This window comes from Rhinoraja longicauda, unplaced genomic scaffold (genome assembly GCF_053455715.1).
Source record: "Rhinoraja longicauda isolate Sanriku21f unplaced genomic scaffold, sRhiLon1.1 Scf000070, whole genome shotgun sequence".
Taxonomy (NCBI): Eukaryota; Metazoa; Chordata; class Chondrichthyes; order Rajiformes; family Arhynchobatidae; genus Rhinoraja; species Rhinoraja longicauda.
Window position 1 is genome coordinate 109,596 of NW_027601288.1, and position 12,287 is coordinate 121,882.

The 12,287-nt window shown below is 49.5% G+C and overlaps 1 protein-coding gene across 1 annotated transcript in view; it reads right to left on the reverse strand.

Moving 5' to 3' along the window:
* Nucleotides 1-1,474: 1,474 nt before the first annotated feature.
* LOC144589748 (uncharacterized) overlaps nt 1,475-12,287 on the reverse strand; it is a 126,304-nt gene continuing 115,491 nt past the window's right edge. Inside the window, exons 9-11 of the mRNA XM_078394847.1 lie at nt 11,704-11,796; nt 7,225-7,296; nt 1,475-1,760 (exon numbers count right to left, since the gene is read on the reverse strand). Coding sequence (XP_078250973.1) covers nt 1,642-1,760; nt 7,225-7,296; nt 11,704-11,796 — 284 coding nt within the window. The 3' untranslated portion in view covers nt 1,475-1,641. The remainder of the gene's footprint in view (nt 1,761-7,224; nt 7,297-11,703; nt 11,797-12,287) is intronic.

Here is a 12,287-nt window from a genome sequence, read left to right on the forward strand (position 1 = left end):
ACACCCACACACATCAGACACACTTCCCAGAAGCACTTCCACATGCCGGATAGTCTGGAGGGAGGGAGGGAGGGAGAGAGAGGGAGGGAGGGAGGGAGAGAGAGAGAGGAGGGGAGAGAGGGATCTCAATTATAATAAATATTAATCTCCCTGCCTCCCCTCCCTCCCTCTCTCTCCCTCCCTCCCTCCCTCCCTCGCTCTCCCCTCCCTCCCTCCCTCCTCGCTCTTCCTCTCATCCAGACTCACTTATCGGTCTGAAGAAATCAGAAACGACGCTTGAATCGACCGAACCTGAAAAAACGCAATCAAAGGATGTGTGTGAGAGAGAGAGAGAGAGAGAGCTCAGACCTGTTTGAATGTAGATCAATATTCCAAAGTTTAGCGCAAGAATCTTAAATGCGTTTGTCTGTCCTCCAGTTTCATCCCCTCTTCTCTCTCTCTCTCTCTCTCTCTCTCTCCTCTCCTTAGATTTGAGAGGGGAGAGAGAGAGTGGATAGAGAGAGTGAGACAGAGAGAGAGAGAGAGATTGAGGTCACAATGTAAGACAGACCAACCTTTATGAGATAATTTTCTCTCTCTCTCTCTCTCTCACTCTCTCTCTCTCTCTCTCTCTCTCTCTCTCTCTCTCTCTCTCTCTCACTCTCTCTCTCATTCTCTCTCTCTAACATAATATTTTTCACTCTCTCTCTCTCTCTCCCCCTCTCTCTCTCTCTCTCTCTCTCGCTCTCTAACATATTAACTCTCCTCTCTCTAACAATATTATCTCTCTCTCTCTCTCTCTCCTGTTTAAGAGACACTTGTTAGAGAGAGAGAGAGAGAGAGAGAGAGAGAGAGAGAGGGGGGGGGGGGGGAGGGGGAGAGAGAGGGAGAGAGAGAGAGAGAGAGTTTGACAATATTAATATTATCTCTCTCTTTCTCTCTCTCTCTCTCTCCCTCTCTCCTGTTTAAGAGACACTTGTTAGGGAGAGAGAGGGGGAGAGGGTTAAACACACAGGTTGGTCGTCTTAAACTTACCCAATAACAGATATTGATTGACCCTGTACATCCATACAAACTTATACATAACAGGGATAATAGAATAAACAGGTGTTGTGTGTGTGTGTTATAAACAAGTGTTGATTGCTGTCATAAACTCTTTATTTGTGTAGGATTCCTAACATCCACCCACCCACCCACCCACCCACCTTTGTTGATCATTTTCCAATGTTCTATACATTTGTGGAGTTGAGTCATGTATCCAGACCTGGCTCTGTGTTCCTCATGTCCACATCCCCCCCCCCTTTTATCATTCTAATGATAACTATAAAGGTATAAAATCAGACGGAAGGCTCATTAGAGACCAGCTTATAGACTCATCAGAGTTGATCCTAACCTCACGATGCTTTATTAGCCAGACGGGCTGTCTGTCTGTCTGTCTGTCTGTCTAATCTCGCCTCTATGTCCCTACTCCTTCCGCCGATCCTTATACCCCTTAACCCCCTCATGGAGAGACTAGTGGTAAACGACCTCACGGCTCTGGTTTATCGGCCCTCGACATTTAATCGGAGCTCCGTTCTTCCCCCGTCTGTCTCCGGAGACCACCGCAACTCTGTGTTTGTGCTTTTAGAAACCTGCCTGTCTACGAACGAGATCTCTAATAAACTAACAGGTAAAGTCAGTGCCGTCTCTGATTATCGTCATCCAACTGACCAACGCCAGCCAACGCCAACTCCACAGATTATGGATCGGTTCCTGTTGATTGGAGGGGAGCTGAGCTTGTCCTACTTTTTAAGAAAGGAGGGAAAGAAGAGAGAGAAAACGGGAAATTATAAACCACATTTTTGAGAATACACACTTGTTTGTGTGTGTGTGTGTGTGTGTGTGAGTGTCAGCTCACTGACTTACCCCAGTCTAGTAGACACCGACCGACACTCCAGCAGCTGTGTCCAAGCTTGCGATCGCCGTCTTTTATCTGCCAACCTGACAACCTGTGTGGGGGTCTGTGTGTCCCTCCTCTCTCCCCCCTCTCTCTCCCCCCCCCCTCTGTCTCTCTCTCTCTCTCTCTCCCCCCTCTCTCTTTCTCTCTATCCCCCTCTCTCTTTCTCTCCCTCTCTCTCTCAACCTCTTTCTCTCTCTCTCTCAACCTCTTTCTCTCTCTCCTCTCTCTTTCAACCTCTTTCTCTCTCTCTCAACCTCTTTCTCTCTCTCTCTCTCAACCTCTTTCTCTCTCTCTCTCTCTCTCTCTCTCTCTCTCAACCTCTTTCTCTCTCTCTCTCAACCTCTTTCTCTCTCTCTCAACCTCTTTCTCTCTCTCTCTCAACCTCTTTCTCTCTCTCTCAACCTCTTTCTCTCTCTCTCAACCTCTTTCTCTCTCTCTCTCAACCTCTCTCTCTCTCTCTCTCTCAACCTCTCTCTCTCTCAAACCTCTCTCTCTCTCTCTCTCAACCTCTCTCTCTCTCTGTGGGTGCTTGTGTTACAGTTCTTGTCCTTGTAATAAACAATAGACGACACACTCACTAATTGTGTGTGTGTGTGTGTGTGTCAGAGAGAGAGAGAGAGAGAGAGAGAGAGAGAGAGAGAAGAGAGAGGTTGAGAGAGAGAGAGAGAGAGAAAGGTTGAGAGAGAGAGAGAGAGAGAAAGGTTGAGAGAGAGAGAGAGAAAGAGGTTGAGAGAGAGAAAGAGGTTGAGAGAGAGAGAGAGAGAGGGGTCAGAGAGAGAGAGAGAGAGAGTTGGCCAATCTCTCTCTCTCTCTCTCTCTCAACTCTTTCTCTCTCTCTCTCAACCTCTTTCTCTCTCTCTCTCAACCTCTATCTCTCTCTCTCTCTCAACCTCTATCTCTCTCTCTCTCTCTCTCAACCTCTTTCTCTCTCTCTCAACCTCTTTCTCTCTCTCTCTCTCTCAACCTCTTTCTCTCTCAACCTCTCAACCTCTTTCTCTCTCAACCTCTCTCTCTCTCTCTCTTCTCTCTCTCTCTCCCAGACTCTCTCTCTCTCTCTCTCTCTCTCTCTCTCTCTTCTCTCTCTCTCTCTCTCTCTCTCTCTCTCAACCTCTCTCTCTCTCTCTCTCTCTCTCTCTCTCTGTGGGTGCTTGTGTTACAGTTCTTGTCTTGTAATATAGACGACACACTCACTAATTGTGCCTGTTTAGTGCTTTTATTGTTGGACTGTGTTTTTGGGGGTGTAATTTTGATGCTTATTTAATGCTTTTGTTGTTGGACTGTGGGTGATTGAATTAACATTTTGTTCAAGATGGCCGCGCCGTTGTGTTTGGCTGCCTGCCACGGTATGTTTCTTTTTTTTTCCTAGTCAGATGTGCAGCACTTTGGTCAACGTGGGTTGTTTTTAAATGTGCTATACAAATAAATTGACTTGACTTGACTGACCCCCAGACACCTCCACACATGACCCCCAACCCCACACAACTGACTCCCCCCCCACGTACCCGAAAGCTAGCCCCCAAACACACACCTGACCCCAACCCCCACACACACCTCACATCCACTCCCCCACACACCTGAACCCCAGCCCCGCGCACAGCTGACGCCCAGCCCCCACACGTCTGACCCCCTGAATCCACACACACATGACCCCAGCCCCCACACACATGACCCCCAGTCCCCCCACACACCTGACCCCCTGATTCTCAGACACACACACACCTCACCTCCAGAGCCCCACATACCTGACCACCAGCCCCCCACACACAACTAAACACATCCCCGCACAATCCTGACCAGAGCCACACACAGCTGACCCCATCAGCCCCAACCGCATTGCTGACCCCAGCCCCCCACACACTTGAACCCCAGCCCCGCAAACAACTGATCTCCAGTCCGCACGCACCTGACACCTTCACCCACCCAACGCACCTGACTCCCAGCCCCCCCACAGACCTGTCCCCCTCAGCCACCCACACACCTGACCCGTACCCCCAACACACCTGACGTCAGCCCCCCACACACCTGACCCCCACCCCTCCGACTCACCTGACCGACAGCCCCGCACACACCTGATACCTAGCCCCGCACACACCTGTCCCCCAGCCCTCCCACGCACTTGAACTCCAGCCTTGCACATTCCTGAACCCCAGCCCCCCCACACATCTGAACTCCAGCCCTTCATACCCGTGACCCCCTCAGCCCCCCACCCATATAGCGGACCCCCAGCCCCACACACACCCGATCCCCTGCCTCCCCACACATCTGACCACTTCAGCCACACACACACCTGAATCCCGGCCCCCCTATATACCTGACCCCCTCAGCCCCCACACACCTGACCCATTGCCACCAACACACCTGACCTTAGCTCTCAACACACCTGACCCCCTCAGCTTTCCACACCACTGAGCCACAGCCCTCCCAAACACCTGAACCACAGGTCCGCACAATGCCGACCCCCTGACTCCCCACACACCTGACCATGAGCTCCTCCCACACACCTGAACCCCAGCCCCCCACAAACCGGACCCCCAGCCTCCGACGCACATGACACACAGCTCCCAACACACATCTGACCCCCAGGCTTCCACACACCTGACTCCCAGACCCTCACAAAACTGACACCAGCCCCCCTCACACCTGACCCCTAGAACCCAACACATACACACCTGACCCCAAATCCCCACACACCTGATCCTTAGCCCCTCACATGCCTGACCCCCAGCCGCCCAAAATATCTGACCCACTGACCCCCCCCAACATATGACCCAAAGCCCCATTACACACCTGCCCCCATCACTCCCCACACACCTGACCTACTGACCCACACCGCCCGCACGTAACTGACGACCAACCCCCCCTCCGCCCGCACACCTGACTACTGCCCCCCCACGCACCTGATAGCCAGGCCAAGCAGACACACCTGACACCAACTCCCACACACACCTCACCCCCATTTCCCCCACACACTTGACCCCCAGACCCCACTCACCTGACCCACTGACCCCCACACACACCCTAACCCAAGCCCCGCACACACCAGAGCAATTGACGCCCAACCCACTCACACAGCTGACCTCCAGCGCCCCACACACCTGAGCCCCAGCCCCCCCACACACACCTGACCCACTCAGGCCCCCACACACCTGAACACCAGCCCTCCACACATGTGACCCCCTCAGCCCCCCCCACGCTCATAGCGGACCTCCAGCCACCCACACACACGATCCCCAGCCTCCCTACACACCTGACCACTTCAGCCCACACACACCTGACCCCCTCAGCCTCCCACACACCTGACCTCAGCCCTTCACACACCTGACCCCCAGACGTCCACACTCCTGACCCCCAGACGTCCACACTCCTGACTCTCAGCCTCTCACAAAACTGACCCCCAGCCCCCCACATATCTGACCTCAGCCCTTCACACACCTGACCCCCAGGCGTCCACACACCTGACTCTCAGCCTCTCACAAAACTGACCCCCAGCCCCCCACATATCAAACCACCAGACACCTACACACATGACTCCCAGCCCCTCACAAACCTGACCCCCAGCCCCACACAACTGACCCCCAAACCCCCACACTTCTCACCCCCAGGTCCTCACATACCTGACCCACAGCCGCCCAAGACATCTGACCCACTGACCCCCCCCCAAATTTGACCCAAATCCCCATTACACACCTGCCCCCCCCACACTCACCACACACCTGGCACAGCCACCGCACATAACTGACCCCCATTCCCCCCACACACTTGAATGCCCAGCCCCCACCCACCTGACCCACTGACCCCCACACATCTGACCCCCTGACACCCACACCACAACAAACCTGCCCCCCTGCCCACCACACACACCAGATCACCAGCCCCGCACACACCAGAGCAACTGACGCCCAAAGCCCTCACTCAGCTGCCCCCCTCTGCCCCACACACCTGAAACCCAGCCCCCCACCCAGCTGAAATCCAGCCCCGCACACACCTGAACACCAGTCCCCACACATCTGAACCCCAGCCATCCACACATGTGACCCCCCACCCACCCACGGTCAATTAATCCGCCATCATGGTCTCAACTTCCACTGCTTCGCCGATGATATCCAGCTCCTCATCTCCACCAAGTCAATCTCCCCCACCACACACTCTACACTGACAAACTGCATCACTGAAATAAAATCTTGGCTTCAATCAAACTTCCTCAAACTCAATTGCAACAAATCTGAAATCATCATCATTGGTCCAAAAACGCTCACCAAATCCACCCAAAACTTCATCCTCAACATTGATGGTCTCCCAGTATCCACCTCACCTCACATCCGGAATCTTGGAATCATCCTTGATCAAACCCTCTCCTTCGACAAACACATCAAACACATCACAAAGACAGCCTTCTTCCACCTCAAAAACATTGCCCGTCTCCGTCCATCCCCCTCCTCCACAGCTGCAGAAACCCTCATCCACGCCTTCATCACCTCCCGTCTGGACTACTGCAACAGCCTCCTCTACGGCTCACCCTCAAAAATCAACAATAAACTTCAATACATTCAAAACTCCGCTGCCCGTCTACTCACCCACTCCCCGATCCGTGACCATATCACCCCCGTCCTTTATAAACTCCACTGGCTCCCCATCCCCCAGAGAATCCAGTACAAAATCCTCCTCATAACCTACAAAGCCCTCCATAACCTGGCCCCATCCTACCTGACCGACCTCCTCCACAGGCACACTCCCACCTGCACCCTCCGCTCTGCTGCTGCCAATCTCCTATCCCCCCCACATCCGGACCAAACTCAGATCCTGGGGGGACAGGGCTTTCTCCATCGCTGCTCCCACCCTATGGAACTCACTACCCCAAACCGTTAGAGACTCCTCCTCACTCACGAAATTCAAAACATCGCTGAAGTCTCACCTGTTCAGTACTGCCTTCAACCACTGAAGGTCACCTCACCTTCTGTCTCCTTTCTCTGTTCATTTATTTATTTACTTATTTATCTATTTATTCATTTCCCTATGTTCTCTAAATCTCTGTAAAGCGTCTTTGAGTGTATGAAAAGCGCTATATAAATAAAATACATTATTATTATTATTATTATAGTGTCAGGACCCATCTAGGAGTGTGTGGGGTTACACAGCATGTCAGGACCCATCTAGGAGTGTTTATGGTTACACATGGTGTCAGGATGTTGCCAGGAGTGTGTGGGGTTACACATGGTGTCAGGATGTTGCCAGCAGTGTGTGGGATTACACATGGTGTCAGGATGTTGCCAGGAGTATGTGAGGCTTCACTATGCACACATTCTCACCTGGGTGTGCACAGGATTTCACAGATCTCTTCCACAACCTGATGCATTGCCAAAGCCTTGTACAATTAACGCCTGGAGGAATTGAAATAATACAGTGTAAACAGTTCCAGTGCATGTCAGAGATCGCGTGATCTGGGAACTACTATCTTCCTCTTTGGTTACGCTCGGACTGTCCTAGATCGGACTTTGCTACCTTTACCTTGCTCTAAACGTCACTAAACGTCACTAAACGTAAAAGGATGTCATTGCAATAGCCGGTCCCAGCATCCTCTCTATTATCAACAGTTCTCTGGCCACTGGCACTGTTCCAACCTGTTTCAAGCACGCGGTGGTCCAGCCCCTACTGATAAAACCTAACCTAGACCCCACCTTGCCTAGCAACTACAGACCCATTTCCAAACTGCCATTCCTGTCAAAAGTCCTTGAAAAGGCAATTCTAAACCAATTAGTGCCCTACCTACACCAAAACACCATCCTGGAAAGTTTCCAGTCAGGTTTCAGAGCCCACCACAGTACAGAGTCTGCCTTGTTGAAGGTACACAACGACCTGCTTCTCGCCATCGACACCGGCGACTGTGCAATCCTGCTCCTTCTCGACCTCAGCGCAGCGTTTGATACAGTGGACCACACCATCCTTATTGACCGTCTCCGGTACGCGGTTGGCATTGATGGCACTGCCCTGAGCTGGTTCGCTTCGTACCTCAAAGATAGGAGTTTCGCCATCAACATGGGCAGTTATTCCTCTGCTCCAGCTAGCCTCTCCTGCGGAGTTCCACAAGGCTCCATCCTAGGCCCCATTCTCTTCTCTCTATACATGCTCCCCCTTGGCCAAATCATTCAAAGGCACGGCATTTCTTTCCACTGCTATGCCGATGACACTCAGCTTTACCTCCCCCTGAAACCCAACAACCGGTCAAATTTAAACAGCCTCTCACACTGCGTTGAGGACATAAAATGTTGGATGGCACAGAACTTCCTTCAAGTAAACGAGAGCAAGTCTGAGGTCATCCTATTCGGCCCCCCTCGACTCCATCAAATCGATAACAGGCAGTCTTGGAAGCCTATCCTCCCTCGTCAAACCGCATGTCAAAAACCTCGGCATGATATTTGACTCTGCATTAAAATTTGATAAGCAAGTCAACGCTGTGGTAAAAGCCAGCTCCTTCCAACTTCGTACCATAGCTAAAATCAAACCTTTCCTCCAATTCGGCGACACAGAAAAAATCATTCACGCTTTCATTTCCTCCCGCCTAGACTACTGCAACTCCCTATACACTGGGATCAGCCAATCTTCCCTGTCCCGCCTGCAACTGGTCCAAAACGCCGCAGCGAGACTCCTGACGGGTACCCGTAAAAGGGACCACATCACCCCGATTCTGGCCTCTCTCCACTGGCTCCCTGTACGGTACAGAATCAACTTCAAGCTCCTCCTATTCACGTATAAAGCCCTAAATGGACATCCCCCCCCCCCCCTACATCAAAAATCTTCTAACCCACCTCTCTAACTCCAGGTCCCTCAGGTCGGCCGACTTGGGGCTACTCACTATCCCGCGGTCTAGGCTTAAGCTCAGGGGTGACCGCGCTTTTGCGGTTGCAGCTCCTAGACTGTGGAACAGCATCCCTCTCCCCATCAGAACTGCCCCCTCCATCGACTCCTTTAAGTACAGGCTCAAAACCTATTTCTATTCCCTAGCGTTTGAGGCTCATTGAGGAGGCGCTGTGAACTATTTGCGTGCTACTGTATGTTTCATTTTTTTTCCTTAGTACCTAATCAGATGTACAGCACTTTGGTCAACGTGGGTTGTTTTTAAATGTGCTATACAAATAAAATTGACTTGACTTGACTAAAGCAGAAGCACAGCATTATCTACCCTCAAATGGTCAGCATTTTACCCATGGTTAACAATGATTCACATATCTCAGCCAAGGCTCTTGCAATGTATTCTCTAACTTTCAACAGCAGCCTTAGAGACATCTAATCACAGCCCCCAAAGATTTACGTATCTTCATACGGTTAACGACATCCAGCACCACCTCGACTGTAATACAACTGCACTCAAGACTTCAAGCCTTTCTCCTTGGTAAAGACAGAGGAGGAATTATAATTGAAGACCTTTCCCATCTCCTGCAGCTCTACACACAGGTGATCACTGAGGATATCCTTTCACTCTCCAGTTACCCCTTTTCCTTTAATATACTTGGAAAATATATTTGCCTTCTCCTTAATTATAAGTGCCACCTTGTGCACACATTTTTGCCCTACTGATTTTGTTCTTAAGTATGCTAAAGTATCCAAGTATTCCTGATTTTCGCCTTTCAGTTATCTCTCACACTTCTACCAGGAAAGCATTGATCCGAGCAGCCTATACCTAACCCATGTCTCCTTTTCCCTAACCAGAGCCTCAATTTCTCTCATCATCAAGGGTTCCTTACTTGTCCTTCACTGGCAACATGCATATCTTGAAATCTCACTATCACAATTTAAAGACTTCCCCTTTCAGATGCCCCTTTGCCCACATACAACTTACTCCAATCACTGTTCCTATCTCATACTGTCACCACCCAATGTAGAATTTTATATTGAAGGCCAGAACTGTTCTTTTACACAGGGTTTCAAAGCTAATTGAATTGTTGCGATTGGGCACAAAGTGCTCGTCCACTTGACAGCTCAGTTTGAACTGTCTAAATACTACTTTGGATTGCGTCTCCCAGCCAATCAGTTTAAACCCTCCTTTGCAGAACTTTCAAAACTGGCCACACGGATGGATGTTAGTCTCCTTCCAGTTCAGGTTCCTCGTCTACAGGTCACCTCTCTCCCCGAAAAGATCCAAATTGTTCAAATATCTGACTATCCGACCCTTGCACCAACTCCTCAGTCGTGCATTCATTTTAACTGGACGTGCATGAACGTCACGTACTGAAGTACTGTGAAAACCTTGGTTTTGCATGTAATCCAAAAGGATCAGATATACCACACACAGATATAATAGGTTGAAACTCAAGAAAAGACGGAGCAAAGGTTAAGATAGAGTGCAGAATGTAGTTTGCAGCATTGTAGCACATCAGTCCCTTACACAAAGTCCAATGTCCTTGATGCGGTATGCATAAATAGTTAAAAAAAGTAAATTCGGAGAACAGGAATACATCCCTGGCATCTGAAGAAGGGTCTCGACCCGAAAGGTCACCCATTCCTTCTATCCAGAGATGCTGCCTGACCCGCTGCTTTACTCCAGCATTTTGTGTTTACCCTAGCTTCTGTGAGGTTCGGTCACAAATTTGATAAGAGCGTAGAAGCCCTCGAATCAGGTGCTATGTTATGTCCAGATATCCAACATAAAATTTCGATGATTGTTACTTTCGAGATAATCTGATAATTTTGTTCCAAGTATTAGCGATTTTAGCCTTTCTGCCAAAATTTACATTTCTACCCCCGCAACTGGATTTGAACCAGTATTTGTGTAGGCGGAGACATTACATTTCATATTTAATCATGATACGGGCAAGTTGACGCATGTTGGAGGGATAAATAAAACCAGGGTATTCATCATGAATGACAGGGCCTATAGACCGCTGAGAAACACCCGTACAAATCCATAGATCCCTAAAGTCAGCAGTGCACACGAAGACAACATTTAGCATTCTTGTCATCAGCTGCAGCATCGAATACAACTGCAGGGAGGCCTTGTTACAAATTTACATGGAGTTGATTAAGCCTTAATTTGGAGGAGTGTGTGCAATTCTGATCTCCATACTGTGGGAAGGACGCCTTTGCACTGGAGAAACTACAGAGGAGATCCATCAGGATATTGCTTGGAAATGAATATTTCAAATATCAACTGAGACTGGAGTGATTTAAGTGGTCTTCCTTGAAGCTGGGGCAGACAAGCAGTGATCTGATAGATTTTCAGAATACTAGGAGAAGCAACGTTGATGGAAAAATAGTTTTCTTCATAGTAGAGGCGGTTAACACTAGGGGGCATCAATTTAATGCGTGGACCATGAGGTTTACAGGATGATCTTTCAGGAAGAATCTTTCAGTAGTGATGACTGCAGCTAGGACACAGCCTGAGGTGGTGAGGTGGTGGCTGATACTCTGTCACAACATTGTAGGAGCATCTGGGTGTCCATTCCAAATGCAAATGAATCGCAGGTGATAGACTACTAGTGCTCAGTAATGGGATTAATGCAGAGAAATTGTCAGGTGGCAGATGGGTCAAAGGCTCATTTCTGCTCAGAATCTGATTCTGGACTCTGATATTATAACGTTTGCGGCTAATCAAATAATTTGTTTCTAAAAAGAGTGCTGATATATCAGACAATTCCTGCATCCGCCCACCTGTAACAGTGATATCCCTGGAGATGTCAACTCTCTGTGTTCACCCCCATCCCTAGTCCCACTTCCATGTGAACCTCATTTCTTGCAACAGGTGTCCACGCACTGTCAGGGCAACATATACATTTCACAGAAGGCTCACAAACCTTTTTGTTTTGTTGATGTAGAGGCCACTGAATCACCTCCACAGTCACCACTTTCAGCCATGATGTCGTCAGGCGTTCGCAAACTCTGTAGCTCTGAAATAAACAATATTAACAGAACCATCAGGTGACAATTAAATGTGAAGAAATACATTGCCTTGTGAACCAACAAACAGCATTACAGTACAGCGGAGGTGTGGAAAACACCCCATCCAAACAAGGTATACCCCTGCAAATTAACAAAACATAAAAGCAGGATTAGTCCACCTAGCTATTCATGTCTGCCCTGACATCCAAAGATCCCTGATCTATCCAAGGCAGCAATTCATCATTTGTGCCAGATCCCTGAAGCTTTCAAACCCCTGATCACCGTATCACTATTCCAGACCAAACACGGTCAATCCCCAACATACACACCTCACCTGTTTGGAGGCTTCAACTCACAGAGAAAGAGGAAAAATACCCACTAATGGGGAATTACTGTCCACTCTGCTGGCCCTATTCTTACCACAAGGTGAGAAGGAACTTTTTCATCCAGAGATTTGTGAATTTGTGGAATTCTCTGCCAGAGGGCAGTGGAGGCCAAA